Below are 19,321 nucleotides of genomic sequence, written 5' to 3'. Positions count from 1 at the left end.
ATATCTATGCAGGTAAAAGAAAAGAATTCCAGATCCTGAACACACAAATACACACAAAAATGCTGCTGTCATTGAATAAAGTGCTGGTTAGCTCACGGACAGCCATCAGTAGGTGATATCCACATGGGGATTTTTTTTTTTAGACAGGTAACTGGCCTGTCTGGTGGTTGGTTTATACTTTGATGAATTGAATAATTAAAAGCACTTGGAGTAAAAAAAAAAAAAAACAAGACAGTATATATGTTAAATTATTTTACTTAAATAGAAAAAAGGTACAACACAATTTTATTAGACAACTTCTTTAAAAACTGTTCAGAGGCTTGTTTAACATAATTTTCTGTTTTTTTTCTTCTTTTGTGTGTGTGTGTGTGAAACCTTCACAGGGCAGCTCTACAGCTTACTGACTGATTGAGTAACCAAACAAAAGAAAATAACCATCGGCATGCGCACAAAGTTTTAAAAACGGCATCGATGAATTAATCTGAGGCTAATGATTTACTGTGTTCTATACATGGGTTTCTTTCTTCTCATGGGTTCCACTAAAAAGTTAAAAACAAAACAACCCAAAAAAAAAACTAAACAAAACACTGTTAGTCTTTGGCTAACCATATAAACACAGACAACCAAATCAGACGAAACATTTTCTTTTAAATGTCCGGCAAAAAGGGGTGAAAGAGAAGGTCCCTAATATCTGCTTTCCTGCTTGGGTATGCTGAACGATGAAAAACAAGACAGAAGACCAACTAAAAAACAGAGCCTCTTTAACATATCAGCTGATTTTACATACTCAATTTAAACCCTCAGTACCTTAAAGTACCACAGACATTTACCACAAAAACTGTGGGGCCCATTCTCATGCCCCTGGACCTCTCCAGGGTTCAAACTAGGCCAAGACAATTATGTAACTCTGTAGACAGAGCAGGTAAAGGGCATAGCAAACAACAAACAGTAATACAGACATAATATTTGGCAAATCGTTTCCAGGAGATTCTGTGCTTCTTCTCTAATGTGCAGTCTGGATCTTCGCTGAGGTCTTACGATTCCTATGATTACTTGTGAGCTACATTAATTACTCGGAGCTTCAAGGCTCAAATGAAAACTGTAAACGATTCAATGTTGTATTAGCCGATTGCATTTTACACTCGGTGAGAACCCGAAACTCTTAGTCACAGCACTGAACATTTAGAGTTAAATCAGTGGTGACTCCGTTTAACAAGACGGCGAGGAAAACGAGTGAAAGCACAAAGTGAGACACGGACAGCTAATTAACAAGAATAATGTGCAGTAGGAACAGAATAGCAGTAGGAACAGAAACAACACACACACACACACACACACGTATACACAAATGCTACTTGTATAAAGTGCTGGTTAGCACAGAATCATGTGGCTAGTTGAGTACATAGGCTTAGTAAGTGATATCGACATGAGGAGTTTTTCCCCTTAACAATAGACTGGCATAATAAAATTGTTTCTGGATAAAAGGGGGGGGGCATGTTTGGATTCGTAATGGTTTAACAAGTAATGAGACAGATGGCAGAAAAGTACCTACTACACTGTGAAGAGGCTAGCGTGAAATGGATTGGGATGCACAAATTATAAAAATAAGATCATAAAATTAATTACATAAAACAAAAATGTAATATATAATCTTTTTACTGTGCCTGTAGCAGCTTTCGGCAACTACTACAACCAAGACAATTCTCTGTCATTTTATTATACATGAAAAATCACATATTATAGAAGTCTAAGTGCAGTCAGTAAATGTTTATACTCAACTCAATGACAAATTCTATAGGCAAAGATTTTTGTAAACTAAGGTTTAATGGATTATTTACACTTGACATGGAACTATTTTTTCAGATGGAATAATCTGTGGCAATGTGTTACTACTATAGTAGTGTGGCTTATAGTATAAAACAGAGGATCACCTGAGAGCGTCACTAAATCGACTTTAATGTATTGTTACACAATTCAAAAGCTGGATAAAACTTAAAGTCTACAGAATTTGATAAGACTCTATTGATTTGCAGATTATAACGAAGTTTTCCACCTTGATTTACCTGGATACTGTAGATTTGGACCTATGAACTGCTGTTGTAATCTTAAAGAATGTTTTGTGCTCACATAGTCGTGCAAAAATTTACTGACAATTTATTGACTGCCTTTAGACAACCATTATAAAATGTAAAAGAAAAAAAAAAACAAAACCCAGGATTTCTGGGTGAAACAGCGTACAGACACAATGGATAGATGGTTAGCTGGAGTATATCTGGAGTATTCCTTTATATGGCCTATACATCTAGGCGAAAGGTTCGGTTGTTTGTGCAAAGGGTTTAAGGGAAGCATAGCTGCAGCAAGGAGCATGTAATAGTTCAAGTTTGGTTACACACACAGCAGACAGGAATATGCGAGAACAGGACATCCTTTCACACCTCTTACACATTCAGTTCATGATAAGACTTCATGGTGTGGTTGTGCTTATTGTATGAGCGTATAGAATGAATAAAAAAAAGCATGATTCGGAAGAAACACTGATTACTCAAAAAGGTTAACCCCATCATTCCCAACCCTATCTGAAGATGAGCCGTTAAGGTGCATCAGTTACACGCTAGAGAGAGCTGCATGGGAATGGGGGCAGAGATCGTATGGTGGGACGAATTGTAAAGTATTCCCACAGCGACTACAGCAATAGAGATCACTTTACAGTATGTGGCACACACATTTTCACAACAGTAAGCTAGGTGAGCTCCTTATACATTGGTACATTTATAAGAGTGAAGGCTTTTCCAGGACGTCTTTTATGTGATGAGAGATTGCAGGGAGGAGACAAGGTTAACATGCAGCCTTATAGCGGGGAATTTTCATCCCCATACAGCTCTGTACACCACAGCAGTGAAAAGAAATCAGATTAGAGTGGGATTTCAAGCCTAATTTTTTTTTAACTTGTCCTTTTCATGGGACATATATGAGTCGAAATTTAATATTTGGATCCACACCATCCCAAAATCCCACCTTCTGCATTTCTCTGTGGCATGTGAGTAAAGAACAAATTCTAGTGATGCAGGCTTCTTTTATTGATGAACTGTATTTAAATTAAAATATATGATTAAGTGGTTTGTAGCTGCAGGGCAGTCAAGATAAGTATCCATGCTGGATGCTTACTGTCCCCCACTGTGTAATGTTTTTTTTTTCCCCTCACATTAATCAGATTTCTGATTTGCCACAAAATATTCCTGTTCGGGAGTGGTGTGGATAATATTTCTAAACAGGGGATTCTCTGTTGTAATCGTAGTTTCCAGCATAAATTTTAAAAGTAAAACCCAAGCTTGCAGCATCAAGGTTTAAAACAAAAGGCCATGGTATATGTTTTTTGAGCACTTCTGAAGGGGCAGCAGCAGCTACGTGGCATTCCCTATATCTCAGCACCACAAACTGCAGTGTGTCTCCATGTGCAAGGCTGGAGGCAATAGAAAAAAAAGCTCAAAAGAAAAAAGAGGGGGGCTTAAAAGTTGTCTGACAGAACACCGAGAAACACAGATGAGAATAGTCTCATAAACAGTACGGAGAACTCGCTCCAGGATTAAAAGTCAGATGAGGAGAATTATATAGAAGACACAAAAATGACACACAAGACTAGGATCGATACATGAAACTGTCAGGAGAACCAGCTCCTGCTCTGTAATAGCATTTCAGTGGTACTCAGTGAATTCCCAAAGGAGATACACACAAAAAAAAAAACACTGGTGCAAACGTCTCATCACAAAGGAGCCATGTTTAAAACACTTTTCTAAAAACGCAGCACAGGCATCCAAAGGGACATGGATTCCTTTTTTTTTTTTTATTATTATCTTTCTCTGTATCCCTGTACCTCTTCGAGGAGGAGAAGAAGAAGAAGAAGAAGAAGAAGAAGTGGAAGAAGCTGCACCTCAGCTGAAGTCTCCTTGTTAAATTTGTAAAACTCTTCAGCACGTGTTCTACGTTTCCAGGTTTGTCACTGTGACAGGGGGAGTGGCACCGATGATCTTCGTGTACTGGGTGATGATGGCCTCAAAGGCTTCGTCTCGGTGAATCATGGCACCAAACACAAGAGGCTGGAGGATCATAGAGGGGAAAATGAGCACGGATACACAAGCACAGACACACTGGGGTGGAAATAAAACCTGGTCGGACTGAACTTATGAATTATAAACCCAAGGCTTCTCACCTTTTGTGTAGAAGGTGTGGCTATTGAGATTCCCATCCCAGATCCGGGCAATACTGACAAAACCTTATACTGTTACCATACAAAAAAAAAGCAAATCAAATAGGTAGAAATGATCTTCCCATAACCAGAAAGAAATCACAGAACAGTAAAAATCATTGAGCTAAGGTTCATCTGTACCTTCTGAATGTCTGTAATGTCTTGGAGTCTGATGACTTTATTCTTCTTTGAGGATGCAGAACGGGAGCTGGAGCTCTCAAAGCATAAGTGACTAAAGGACAAGAGAAAACACTGTAATCTTTAGAATAGTAAACTTTAAAGCCCCTGTTAAAATATTTTTATAACTACCTTGTTACTATGAGCTAAAGCTTCTTTGGTGAATTTATTATTGGCATAAGACTGAATGGTGCTGAATGTTTCAGCTGAGAGATATGTAATCATAGGTGTTTTCTTCTGGCCGGTTCGAATAGGAGCCAAACTATTCAGTAAGCAGGTGATTAATTGGAATAGAAATATGATGATAATGACAAGTGACAAGTCCACCTAGTGGCATATTTTTTACATGAAACCATTGTTGTATGAAGCTTTACTGCATTATTGCAGTAATGATATAATTATTACTGCATTATATCAACGCAGAGTGAGGGTTAATATTAATTTATAAGCAATAGTAGTGGTGTGTGCAAGGAAAGGTAAGGACGTACTTTTCTGTCACGTAGAGGTAGCCATTTCGTATGTAGTCAGTAGGCATTTTCCTGTCCCTGTTGATTAAGCAGCAGCGCCAACCGTGCTCACACACTGAACAGGACACAAAGAACATGTTATTGCCATACAAGAGGATAAAACTACAACCAAATACAATCAGCATCCTGAGAAATCAACCATTTAAATTAAATATCTGCTGTTTAAGGGCAACGGCTTCAGCTTATAGCACATCCCCTTATAAAATTAGCTTTAAATGTTTCTCTCTACCTGGTAGGGGGCGCTCATTCTCAGGCAAATTGAAGACTTCATGGAAAGGACCTCTCTTGGTGCTGTATGCACGCCCACTCTCCTCATCACGCCCAACACCACATGGCACTCCGGCCACTAGGCTTCCACGTGCGACCACAGGCTGGATCTGCTGCATGGATGAGACACATCAGTTAATAAAGCAGCAACCTTAGAGATGCAGTGAGGAGCAGGACTATTAGAGCATCTCTGTGCTGATGCAGGATCAGTCATCTGATCATTTCCTGAAAAAATACAAACACCTGACTGACATTGAAACACAGGACACATCTTCATCAAAACAGTCCAGGAGTCCAAAGGAGTCGATTTGTTTCTCTGCTGTCAGACATCACTACGTGAAGGCAAAGCATTAAGGCATGGATCACACATGTACTGACTTACTTAAAGAGCTCAACTCGACTAACATGTTAAAACACAAGGTTTCTTGACAGTAAAAACTTCTATTATATGGATATTGACCTAATGGACATGAATTGTAGTTAACACCAGAACGATACAATAATCTAAACAGAAACCAACCATCGACTTGCAAAAGGATCTTAAAAACATTTGTCACGGCAAACAGTTAGAAATTCTGATCACATGACACATGACAGTCATGTAAATGACTTACCTAATGCATTATAAAGAATGCAAGAACTGCCAAACAATGACAAGAGAAAAGCCAAGGATGTCATGAGCAATGCAGATCTAAATATACATCATAAACTGATAATTACAGTGGTTCACAGCTTGGCTGTTCTGATGTCGTAGTCTGCGCTACTGAGTACTATAGCATACTATTCACTTATAATCTCTCTCTACACACACACACACACACACACACACACACACAAGAGAAAAATCACAGGTAGAAACTAGTAGCACTCTAAAGGCTGTGGATCAAAAGACATCAATTTTAAGATGACCCTGAATTTTTATTTATTTATTAAAAAAAATATGCTTTCATGACTAAATGCTTATGTGAAGGTCAAAATGTCGTATATGAAAAAGTGAGGTATTGGACGTTTGACAGGTTATAGCCTCATGAAATACAAGAACCTATCAGTGTTCAATATGCAAATAAAGGAGATTTACAGAGAATTGCAGCACTGAGTTTCCAGGGGGAAGGTTTTCATCCTTATCTTGTGTAATTTACATATTCACAAAATCTTATAAAAATCTGGTTATTCTGTGTCTTTTTTCCTTTTATCTGTTAGCTGTTTATTTTATGGAACTGCCAATGTCAAAACATGTCTCTCATGATTTAAAGACTTTCGAAGAAACACCACTCAGATCTAGTGTTTTTGTTTTCCATAGAGTAAATTGTAAGTTTTTGATCCATTTGCCAGTAGAAATGTGGGTTCTGCTTAGAAACGTTATCCACCCCCCCCACCCCCCCATACACACACACACACACACACACAGTGGTGGCAAACACAGGTACTGCTGTGAACCCAAATGCCACTAAGTCCCTACCTTTTCAAAGCCAGACAGCTGAGAAAGAAAAACAAAACAGATGTATGACAGACAATTAAATTTAAAAAGAAAAGAAAAGAAAAGAAAAGAAAAGAAAAAGGAAAAACACTGGCTGTATCTCTCTATCACACTCTAAATCAGATCTGGATGAACTCGTGACACTCACCCGTCTGCTGATGTTGCCGCTGTTACGTTCCTTCAGCTGTGGGTCAGTGGGCAGGTTTTTCCATACAATGTATGGCGTGTCATATTTATCCCTAAGCTTGGGGCAGCTCTTGAAGATGAAGTCAATGATGAAGAACTTGATTCCAGCATAGAGCCCTATTGATAGGAATATTGCAGGTGTAAACATGATACAGAGACAGTAAAACAGTAAAACAGTGCCATGATATGTATGTCTTACCGATTATGAAGCCTAAGAGTTTGTATGGTAGCAGGCAGGAAGTAATGAATGCCACCCACAGACCAATGTACAACTTCTGAGTGATTTCAGGCTGCACCCACATGAACAGGCTAGAAAATCAACGTAGAGACATACTGTGTGTATTCATGTATTTCAGCATAAAAAATACCAATAGCAAAAACATAATCTCTTGGGTATTCTGGCACATACTATAGAGTGAACTATGGAAAATATTGTACATTTTTAAGAGTACTAACTTTTTGATTTTCTCCAGGACGTCCGACATCTTTCCAAAGAGGTTCTGTGAAAAGACAGATTGTGAAAAGAGAGCTCCCAACACTTACAATGTTACTCGACTGCCCTGTTCAACGGCAGCTCCATTTTCTACTGTAGCATCTTCGCCTAATTTACCTGCGCTTTTTGTGCCACATCTAGAACTAACTGGAACTTCTCCGAGACAGTCAAGTCTTCTTTCGGAGGTTCCTGTGGGGGAAAAAGAAGAGACGCTTTATATGTAGAGAGAGATTTCCAATTCGTTCTTCTGTTGAAGTAAAAATAATCTAAGAACTAACTTTGTTTATAATGTTAAGACCTAAATGTCTTATTATTAGCAACAGCACTAAGAAATCTGTGTTCATATTTACCACTGGCTCAGACACCTCAGGCACAATACTCCACTGTATCCTCCAGCCTCTGGAACAATAACACAGCTTTAATTTGCATTGAATATGCTTTAAAACGAAATGTTTAGTGGCCTGTAAAGAAACAACCTTCACATGGTAATACTTTGACAATTTCTGCTATAGTTCTGAAGGCTACAAACTTTCCTAAACTTCTGTATGCATTCCAATTAGAAGCATTTTAATTATCCATTTAAACTTTTTTTATTCTAACATTTTAACAGCTGGTATCTGATTATAATCTGAATTAATCTGACTTTTCTGACCATTTCTCCATTCAACAATTAGAGTGGCATTCACTGTGTGAGGAAATTGCACAGTTTTTAAACATCTTTGGACTGCTGATTATTTATTTATTTAATTTGCTCCTTATTCATCCACATCTTTGCAGAAAGAAGGCAAAAAAGCAAAATTATAAAAAGCAAAAATAAACCTGTGCTGATTTGGTGTAGTATTATCATGTTATTATATATTAACATATTTTCCAAAAGCTTTTTTCGATACCATAATTCAGACACATAAACATATTAATGCTGTACTTAAAAAAATAAAAATGATAGCTTTATGCATAAAACTTAATTAAAAATCCATCGAGATGACGTTTTTATGTCTATCTGCATTAGGTTATAAGCAGGCTAAGAGCTGTTCAAAATAAAGTTATGTACGTTAAACTAATTAAAACACATGTGTCGGTCTTTAAAATCAGAATAAGATCCATTTACACACATGAACGTGTTTAATGAAACTAAATAGACATGAAATGGAAATGTACTGGACTTACTTCGCTATGAGGTAATTTAATGACAGACGGAGAATAGCTAGGAAGAGAAACATAGGAATTGCCCAGCCATGCCACACAGCATACATATAGATCTGTAGATGAAAAAGAAAATAACCTCTATAATAACAGATATAACTAATGTAACTAATATACAGTATGGTTCAACTTTAGGCACAGTGCTCTAAGGTGTACTACTGTATTTATTTATTGGACCAGGAAGACATTTTTATTCGTTATAATGTCTACATACATGACACAGACCAGTTACTCAGAATTAAAAAATACTTATATCAAATTATTATTACAATTGTACTATTTTAGCTGGAATTTATTCTTGCTTTAGAGTTCCGAGTTATTGTGATATACAGTATAACAGATCTCAGAACTAAAGTAAATTACAATGTCATGTTTACAAAAACATGATCCCTTGATTATGAAGATTATGCTTCCCAGACTTGGGTAGGATTGCAATATATTTATAAAAAAATTATATATAATTACTCTTTTCTTTACACTTTATATGCTGTAAAAACAACTTGCCCATACCTCTCTATGCACATACTGACAGAGCCTTATTTATAATTGTACGTATTTATCATAAATTTATCACAATTTCTACTATTTGCACTTCTGGTAGATGCTAAATGGCATTTTGTTGCTATGTACCTGTACTTTGCAATGACAATAAAGTTCTATCTATCTATTGTCGGAGAAATTACATAGATATCATACATTAGCCTAGATTTAAAATGGCAATGCTCTGCCTAGAAGTAGTGGTTTTCCATCAAATACCTATCAAATATCTATCCAAATATTTAGCTACTGATTAGTAGTTAGCTTTGGAGTAGTGCAAATATATCAAATATATATCCTTTATAATATCAGGCTTTTGAGCTTTTGATGAATGCAAATGTATAACTTTTATAATAATCATGCAGAGCTAGTGCTGAGAAGGGTGAAATAGAGGGATTTTTTGGTGATGAGAAGTTTGAAAGTAAGGGGATTTTCAGAGCCCAGAATAGTCACCCAGGTGAGAGAAGACAGACACGCTAGACATAACAGCATCTTATCAGCTTCAGCATCGTTTAATAGGTAAAAGAGAAGCACATTTAGACCCAGACATAGAGGGTTTACCAACAAATTGAAGCACATTTAAACTTAGAAATAGAAGCAGGGTTTACTAAGAAATGGAAACACTAATCTAAATCTAAAACATCGAAAACATCAAGGTACGTCAGGTATGTGCACATCGTTGTAAACATCGAGGCAGGTACATGCACATTGTTGTAAACATCATGTACCCGAAAGGTTGCAGTCAAATGAAGGAAGCGTGCCCTTCATTGAGAGAAGGAACATTGATGTCACCAACGGGAGGATGTTTTAATTAAGGGGCGGTATCGGGACAAATAAGAAAATATAGTAAGTATGTAAATTAAGGAAGGTGGGATTAAAGTAGCCATACATTGAATATAATGTGAAATTGCTGGAAATATTTAAATTTGGAAAAGGAGGTGCCATTGGGCGCCTGAGGTATAAGAAGAAGGGATTTTTTTGGGGTTTTTAGACCAGCTGCTCTCTTCAGAAATGCATGTGATTGACTGCATCTTTGAATAAAGAAAGCTGCTTCTTCTCATCTGCTGACTGAGATCTCCGTTATTTTGGCTAAGTATTTGACAGTTTATTGAGTTCATTGGATAAGATTATGGAAATAATAGAAGTAGACACAATTTAAAATTCCACCCTGTGATATGTCCACTCAGAGGGGGCTCTGAGTTCCGACACTATCAATCTATCTATCTATCCATCTATCCATCTATCTATCTATCTATCTATCTATCTATCTATCTATCTATCTATCTATCTATCTATCTATCTATATCTTCATAAAATGTTGAAATTAGCTCAGAACGAATCAAATATGCTATACTCACAACACTTTAGCAAGATAATATTCAATGGATTGATAGGATTTTTCTGGTTTGTCTTATCAGTGATGAGAGCAGCTGTTTTTTTTTGCTGTATATAAACGACTGTGTGCTCACAATGAAGGCGATGCCTGATGTGTAGACAGAGTGCCAGCTGGATAAGGCAGAAAGGTTCCTCATGAAGTTAGTGACAGGCTTAGCTCCTCGCTCTGGGAACACATTTACAAGCACAGAAAAATAAAATGAATCAGAACTGGAGAAAAAAATACTATAGTAATCAAATCACCCAAGTTCCAGCCCTGAGGAAAAACTAGCAGAAATTTACTGCTACAGCTGGTATTCTCACAACAATACTTACTGAGTCGCCTCATATTTTCAGTTAATCTGTAACAAGAGCAGAAGGCCACAGTTACTTATTTACAACAGCCACCGAGCACTGAATGGTCTCTCGAATAAATAATAAAAAAAAAAAACCGGACAAACGACAGTCCTGCAATTCATCAACCTTCAATCTCGGTGAAATAACACAGCACAAAAGCAACTGCTTTTCTCGAGTGAATGCTATCAGTCTAACCACAAAGCTGTGCTACAAGGTAAACTGCTTTCAGAAAGATCACAGTGCACACAGATAACCACATGGATATGTTTTCCATCAGGGAAAGATAATCACTCTCTTCATCACACTGAGTGATTTAATCATCCAAAATTGTGGGGACTGTGAGAAACGCCATGTCAAAAAAAAAAAACCCCATCAGTCTTAGATCCAAAAAAAAAGGTGCAAAAAGCTTTTTATCACCACCAAGCTGTCCTGCTGTATTGACGGTCTCTCTAGGCTGAGAAAAAGGATGAGAATGACAGGTTTTCTTCACCTTTTCGCACTGAGTGGCTCTTCCGTCTCCACCATGTTCTCCTCAGGCTGGAAGCGAAAGTCCTCTATGTACACACCAAGGCGCTCATACAGCCACTTCCATAGCTTCGAGCTCATGGATTCCTTCTGCTTTTCTCCTGTCACAAAGCAGGAAAGCACTTTTCAGTTTTTGGTTTCTCCCTTAATTAATACCACAGTGGTGTTGAGATTTGGTCTGAAGCTGTTGATTAATTTTTAATAACAGCAGCTCTGATGGCTGTAATTTAAATTACAGGTTTATATTAGTGTCCTCAGTCTGATATGCTGGTGTTTCTATAGCAACAACTTGAAGAAGGATCGGTATGGATGAGGATCCTCATAAAAATAAAATATTTTTTTAACAACAAAAGTGTAGTGGAGTTTGACATGTTGAAGATTTCTGTGAAATATTTATTTAGAATTGCGGAAGTCTCCAGTGTCAGCGCTTTGTAACAGCTAGAAAAGTCATGTTTCTTGCTAACTTGTATTTTGTTTATAAATAAAATAAAAATGAAGAACAGGAAGTAACATGTCTCAAGAAAATAACACAACATTAATCTAACATGACGTGAGGTTTATAAAATTAAATAATGAAATGAAAACAACTTGCTGTTGTAAAAGTGGAAGAAACCCCTTGCAGGAAAATAATGCACTTTGGGGGTATAACAGTACCTTATTCTTTACTTTGGGCTGCATTACACCAGCCTGTCATTGATTAGTGTCCTAATACAGCGTGCACCGTGAGTGTTTTATTCCTTAAACCACTCTAATGTGAATGATCTTACCCTAAGTAATGCTAAATAATAATGTTTTTTGACTTGTTCTTACGTTGGTCAATCACCAAGTAAAATAATCAGAAGGATAATTAATTTCATTAACATTTAGCACAATGATGAAATATAGTCATAGAAATTAGATCATATATTAAAAACATTGTGTATTCATGAGGCTAATGAAAAGTAGCAGCTCTGTCCATCAGATACGCAAGCACATATGTAAATGTCGCTGTCTATGTGTAGGTTATTTGCCAAAAAAAAGCCATGTTAGATTACAATGCTTCACAGCTCACCTGTTCCATTGACAGCAGGACCGTGAGGTTTGGAAGGAGGAGGCGGGGAATCCTCTGGTCTGAGAGCAATACAAATATTTAGCAGAAGATATATCTTAACTGTTAAAACACTGAACAGTCTGAAAGCATGAACAGAAGAAACAAATTCTTTTTCCTCATACCTGGTTTTTAGGATTTCATTCATTTTCTGTTCAAGGTCGAGTCGTTTCAATCTCTCTTTCTCAAGCTCCTGCTTCAGTGTCTCAACGTTCATCTCCTCTCGGAGCTTCCTCAACTCTTCCTCTGAAGGAGATAAAAGAGCACAGTACGGTGAGGCTGTAGCTGGGAACAGATGAGGGAGTTCCTGGCACCTTTTAGGAGCTATGATTATGCTAATAAAGTGAAAATGGTCTATAGGTCTACGTGGACTTTTCTTTCTGGTGTTACACAAAATGTACAGAAACACAAAACTGTCCCTCCAAATCTCCAGTAACAGACTTCATCGTGGCATTGAACTCTCTGGGCTGCATTTAGGATAATGACAAGCAATCAAGCTTCAATTTTCATTACAAACACTCATCATATCATCAAGAAAAAAAAATTCACATGGACTCAGTTTCACACTCAGTCGCCTGGAACACAAAAACATCCTTATCTATAATGCAGCCCTGGTTTAGCCTCTAGAAGTGCCACTAGGGTCATAAAGACTCCGAAAGGTAAGGTGAGATAAAGAATGGTGGGAGACACTTGATTATTAGTTATGACCAGCCATCATTAAAACATATAAATGAAAAGCAATGTAGTTCACAATCTGAAACAAAATCATAGTGAAAATCCTTGTGTTTGCCCTCTGTATGTCTGTATTCATCTAAACTACATCTGACATTGCTTTGTATAGCTCTGATTGGCTGTAGGATCATTCTGTGACTATCCTGCCTTTTACATTTGCTTATGTAACGTTAAAAAGAATTTAGCCATCATACCGCAGCATTTCTAACAAAACATCCAGAAATCCCTTTCCTATATAAAAAGCACTGCTGAGTTCTAAGGGTTCCAGGTAGAATAACCTGACTTTTGTATAAAGCTACACTGATAAATAGTTGCAGTTAAGTAAGCATTTCCTTTTGACTTGCAGTGTTCTTATAAATACGTGCACATAAACTGGAATAAAGCAAATTTACTGCGGCTAAAGCTAAATAATTTCGACGCGATTGCTTATAATATGCATTTAACAAAAGATTTCCACCCGCATGCCAGGTTCAGGATGAATCTGCAATCTGAGTTATTGCCACAGTGACGCTGCTTACTCACCAATGATTCAACGCATTAGTTAATTATTGTGTGTTCATGAAGGGAATCTTTGTTTTAGATCAAATAAACACTAAATTGTTCCTTTGGAGACAAGCAGGACCCTCTGGATTAAAGTACAACTAACTTTAAGCCTTCATCAGACCAGATCAAACACCCAACCCTTCCCTGCCCATATTGAAGCTGCAATCGAACTACAGTCTCAAACATGAGCGTCATGTTACAACATGCCTTTCCGATTAAGACTCTGAGGCATGTGCTTTGCAGGTGTTTGCCGCCAGTTCTGCGTCTAGGGGAGTGCCACCGTACCACAGCGACTTGTGCAGATGACAGCAATTCCTGCATTTGCCAGCAGATTTTGGTACATCCTTATGGAATTATACATGCAAGACCTCTAAGTTACTATATACAATTTAAACCATGCTTATATACATGTTACTCATTTTAAAACTATTTCAGTAATTTGGCAGAAGTGCTGTATGTGCGCCGTCTTGCCTGTTAATCTGTATTCCTGCCAGACTCACATTTAACCTTATAGGCTTGTGTTTCTTGGGACAGGGAACCATTACCACAGCAGGCACAAGTGTCAGCACTATGATACGACCTGTCACACAAGCTCGAATCAGTAACAGCTTGTAAATATTGAGCAGGTCAGCAACGTGTGTGAGTTTCTGGTGGAATATCACGTTAGATTCTTTTGTTTTGAGTGAGGCTGCAGGAATACATCAATAACTTACTTTGCACTTTTAACTCAACAGCCAAACCAAGTGCCAAAGAGAAGTCTGGACTTCAGCCACCCATGAATCTGGGCTGGTCTGGGCTGGAGACTCGTGCTGGAGGAAATGCTTAAAGGAACACTCCAGTACTTAATCTTTATTGATAGTATCTGTAGCGTGAGTGTGATATGGATAGGCAATTATTTTGAGGTTTCCTTATACTGAGAAAATTACAGAGATCCTGCTGATTCTAAACAGAAGTCTATGAGCACTTTTTGAATCAATAAAAATACTAATCGTAGAAAACGTTCAGGAAAACTTTAAATTTAGATCTGTAAATTCTGCTGTAAAACTGTGTGCTTCATCCATTCAGAAATCACTCACTACTTTTATGTGATTGAGAATTACTACTACAAATCCTTTTTGAAAAGTAACATGAACTAACGTATTTATTTCCCTAGTACAAGGACGTCTGGCTAGTACTGGTGCAGGTTTTCATTCCAGCCAAGAAGACGCCACACCTGACTCTACTGAAAGCCAAGATCAACAAATTAAAATGGTGGAATCAGGTGTGGTTCCTGTTTGATTGGAATGGAAACATGCACACACACCAACCATTTGCATATTTGATAGGACAAACCTGCAGCAGTAGACTGGACCAAGAAAGTCTTTGGTTAAAATTGGAAGAAAAAAAAAAAAGGTCTGTCTCTTGAGAACTGAGAACCTTATTGTTAGAGTGGCATGGAAGTGTAGAAGTTGGAGGCAGTGATGGATCAGATAGTTAAGGCTCTGGGTTCTGGAGCAGAAGGTTGGGGTTCAAATCTCAACACCACCAAGCTGCCACTGCTGGTCGGTTAAGTAAAACCCGTGACCCTCCTTACACCAGCTGCCCCAGCACTCTAACCCTATCTTCCAAAGCGAAGAAAAGAATTCCACTGTGCTGTAATGTATGTCTGGCAACAATAAAGACTTCTTCTTTTGACAGTTGCTGTCAGCTCCAGGGTCTCTGGTTCAATCTTGAACTCGGCTTACTGTCTGTGTGGAGTTTTGCATGTTCTTCACATCCCCATTTGAGCTTCTTTCAGGTTCTGTTTTTTCCCCACCCCAAAACTACTTGCTAAACAAAAATGCCCCTAATGAATTTGTGTATGTGTGTGTGTGCACGATGCCTTGCGATAGACAGTCTACCCCCACCGTCCTTGGAATAGACTCCAGTTCCTCTGTGCCTCTAACCGGGATTAAGAGGTTACTGAAGTTGATCACTAATGGAAATCAATATGTGTCCTTAGCCTACTTTTGTATGTGTGTTTTGAGTAAACAGATTTTCTTTTCTTTTCTTAGTACTAGGAGAAGTATAGAAATTCTACTGATCACAGTATCACTAATGATGCACTGGATCTGGAGGTTAGAATGAAAAATGACTATTCTCAAAATGAAAAGGAAATCGTACCTGACGCAAATAGTATCTGTGGGGATATGTGCACTGCAGACAAGCTGAGGCTTTTGTGCTATTAATTAATAGGCTGAAATTCCCTTAAAATATGTATTTTAAGTACGAAGGAAGCTACTAAAGAGGTTCTGCTGCTGGTTATTGTGACTATTCCATGTAAATTGTACAAACTTTCAAGCTTGAGATATCAGCTAACAAGAATTTTGGATGAGTGCAAAGACTATAGATGGGTGGATGGATGGATGGACAATCTGAAAACGTAATCCACCAACTGGAGGTGGAAGCATAAAATAGACTACACAAAAGCCCCCACAAAAGCTTTACTCAAAGCTCATTTACTTTCAGTGACTTTAATATATTAGGACAAAACCCCAAACTAACTCACTTTAATTAAAAGTACTGTTCTTGCATTCACAGTCACTTTTCCGAGCACTCAATTATCTTTTATTTATTTGGCACAGAGCAACCAAATTCAGCTCAGACATTGTGTCTTTGTCTTCTTCGGTGCACTCAGATGTAATTATTTCGCAGGTAATTACAACAAAGTCGCACAGTTTTTTTTTTTTTTTAGTTGTGTGCTATTTGTTGTCCAAGCATGCTGACCCTTAGTTACTGTACTGTACCACCCTTTCTGTAAACATTCTTTGTGTAATGATGGATTAAACCTGACTCTGTGTATACCTCTCTACACCTTTGCTGCTCTTTGACTACATTACGACTCGTGTTTTTAATTACCTGCTAAAGGTAAAGTCCAGTTTTATAGTGCAGTAAAGTTGTAGAAAGTACAGACAAAACATGTGTTGTATTTTGGCTCATTTGTGCTGAACAGGTTCAGGTTATCAGCAAAGATTGTGTCTGTTGAAGGTTTTGACAACATATCGAAAGAACAGTGACTTCTGTCATTATCATTATCAGTTAAAGTGACTGACTTGTGCAAAGACAGAATTTTAAAGCACAAAAAAAGATAACTGGCTTTGTTCCGTTCTCATTAACCGAGGCTGATTTGTCAAGTCAGGACTTGTCCCACTTGCTCCCATGACAGTTAAAACAACCTGTCACTACTGCAGGCCCTGCTGTAAACAACCCACAGACCTTTCTCGAGTCGTCATATCCGTAGTGAACGCTAGTGAGATTCACAGCTCATTAACGTCAACAGTACACTCCATATTAACGTAAGCAGTAAATAGCTAGGTACATTTTTCACACTTGTCCAGCTAGCTAAAAAAAATCCAAAATGATGTTGATAAAGAAGCACTAATAAGCTAGCTCACCATTGTTAGCAACAATAAAAAGGCATGCGTGTGGCGTATTTACTTTAGAACTCATCTGGAGGTGGAACAGCTGCACAATCATGGCCTGCAGCAGGAGCAGGTCCTTCACATGGCAGATGTACAACAGATGTTTGATATAACAGTTTAAATCGAGAGGGTATAGCCCCATGTTTTAGCTGTTTACAGCCAACGGTTTTCGAGTAGCCAGAAATACTGGTTGCAAACTTTCATGCTGCCTCGTAAAATCTACCTTATCCTGGTGAAGAGCCACTTCTTTCTCACTTTTCGAAATGTTTGCTTGAATTACTTGTGCATGCAGGGACACTGCATTCACTGTTCACTTGTTCACACACAATCTTACCGACAGTTTCTGAAATGTGACCATTTGTGTGTCCACATTAATAACCACAGCACTGTAAACAAGGTCCATTCTGTACAATTACATACCAGTACTGGTATCAAAAAAATGCTAATGAATGGCCCAATTGCTGTTGCGATCACAGGACTTGGACAAAAGCCTTTCTAAAACAGAGACGACATGCACTGTGCTGTGTTCATTCATGCCTGCAAAGTACATCAAAGATCATGTTACAACTAGCTGTGGGAATTCAGTGCCAGTTCTCCTAAAACCCTTCCGTATAAATAAGGATTTTTAACCACAAGTAATTTTCACATATGAGGCAGAAACAGATCCTGTCTTTCCACTTCTCCACAGAGAGTTTCCTCTCCATGGAGACTAAATACTACAGATGAGCTGAAAGGGAAAAAGAAGCAAGATAAAGTGGTCAGATGTTAGGCAGAAAACAACGTGCATGGTCATAGATTCAAGTCTGGAAATTCACAGGAAGGATAAATACCCGTCTATAAATAAATCAGTCCTGTCGATCTGTTTCTAATCTCAACGGGGAAAGAAATATGTAAGAACTGCAGATAAGTTAAGACCAAAAAGAGAGCGAGGTAAGCAAGGTGAAGCCAGCATAAGTATGGCTTTAATGTGGCTTGTCACTGATACTGGCAAGTCTCTGGCAATTTACTGTACAGATGATCCGTCCTATATATATTTTTGATAATGGCGATGAAGCACACTGTCTAAGTCATCCCTGTATATGAGGACACTTTCATCCCGGAACTCAGGATAAGAAATGTTTAAAAGGATAAAGCTGGTCAGACAGAAGAAATTTGTATTGATCCGCAGTGATGCTTTCGTCTGAGGTGACAAGTGGACCCAAATCATCGCAGCACAACCAAGCCATTCGTTTTTCCTTTAATTTGTCACCCATCTGTCTATGTAGAGATGCAGTCTTGAAGCTAAAATATAATGATAATAAAAATTATTGTTTGAATGTATAACTGATGGTCCAGACTCTTCATGAACCACAAGCAGAATCTAATCTTATAAAGGCATTAATAAAAAGTGCTAATCTTATTGTTAAAATTTATTTAAATGAAAGTTTGCTTGTATAGTGCTTTAAGCAATGGATTAAAAATATTAAATATATTTAATATTTTTATAAATATATTTATTTTTATTATGAGAATAAAAATAAATCTAAAAATAGATTATTAAAAAAAACAAATACAAACAATACATTTAACAAATAAAAGTTTAAAAGATTTAATTTATATGTACAACAAGCTAGTCTTTTTAAGAATGTGTAAAACATAAAATAATTTTTTTTGTTGAGCAAAAAAATTATTTTGTTGAGAAAATTGTAAAGTCAACATCTAAATTATAACCCTAAACCCCATGTCAAGCATAGTTTTAAAGTAAATAATAATTTCACTGATTATTTTGCATTAGAAAAAATTAAAAAGTTCCAACACGAGGTTAAATCAAAATTAAAGGTTAAATTAAAAAAAATATATACCCTGATAGTACTTGTGATGAAAATTAGGGGGAAAATTGTTGGAGCACTTTGTTTGTTTTTGCATAAGAGCACTTACACATGGAAGTAAATATCTGACTACATTCAATACAAACAACAAAAAAAAAAAAAATATTTCCATTACTTTCCATTCACTCTTGTTCTGCTTGGTTACTGGCAGCCAAGAAGGGAGCATAAGATATATGACTGCAATCAAACTATCAGAGATACTGAATTCTCAGAAATAATATCAATAAATCTACTGACAGTATCAGTAACAATTCAGCTCATAATCATCTAGCTGTAACCTAATAT

The 19,321-nt window shown here is 37.4% G+C and overlaps 1 protein-coding gene across 7 annotated transcripts in view; it reads right to left on the bottom strand.

The window, feature by feature from the left end:
• Positions 1-239: 239 nt before the first annotated feature.
• gramd4b (GRAM domain containing 4b) overlaps positions 240-19,321 on the bottom strand; it is a 30,147-nt gene continuing 11,065 nt past the window's right edge. For 6 of the 7 annotated variants that reach the window (XM_058397054.1, XM_058397050.1, XM_058397053.1 and 3 more), the window contains 16 exons: positions 12,579-12,699; positions 12,418-12,476; positions 11,332-11,467; positions 10,821-10,846; positions 10,580-10,671; positions 8,538-8,629; positions 7,721-7,769; positions 7,488-7,559; positions 7,334-7,377; positions 7,077-7,186; positions 6,840-6,994; positions 5,177-5,327; positions 4,909-5,002; positions 4,385-4,475; positions 4,208-4,276; positions 240-4,094 (listed from right to left, as the gene is read on the bottom strand). In XM_058397054.1, coding sequence (XP_058253037.1) covers positions 3,978-4,094; positions 4,208-4,276; positions 4,385-4,475; positions 4,909-5,002; positions 5,177-5,327; positions 6,840-6,994; positions 7,077-7,186; positions 7,334-7,377; positions 7,488-7,559; positions 7,721-7,769; positions 8,538-8,629; positions 10,580-10,671; positions 10,821-10,846; positions 11,332-11,467; positions 12,418-12,476; positions 12,579-12,699 — 1,478 coding nt within the window. In that variant the 3' untranslated portion in view covers positions 240-3,977. The remainder of the gene's footprint in view (positions 4,095-4,207; positions 4,277-4,384; positions 4,476-4,908; positions 5,003-5,176; positions 5,328-6,839; positions 6,995-7,076; positions 7,187-7,333; positions 7,378-7,487; positions 7,560-7,720; positions 7,770-8,537; positions 8,630-10,579; positions 10,672-10,820; positions 10,847-11,331; positions 11,468-12,417; positions 12,477-12,578; positions 12,700-19,321) is intronic. The other variant, XM_058397051.1, reaches the window with a different exon arrangement.

The sequence above is a fragment of the Hemibagrus wyckioides genome, linkage group LG08 (genome assembly GCF_019097595.1).
Source record: "Hemibagrus wyckioides isolate EC202008001 linkage group LG08, SWU_Hwy_1.0, whole genome shotgun sequence".
NCBI lineage: Eukaryota > Metazoa > Chordata > Actinopteri > Siluriformes > Bagridae > Hemibagrus > Hemibagrus wyckioides.
The sequence above is the reverse complement of the archived record's forward strand: the minus strand, read 5'-3'. Positions and strand labels throughout refer to the sequence as shown.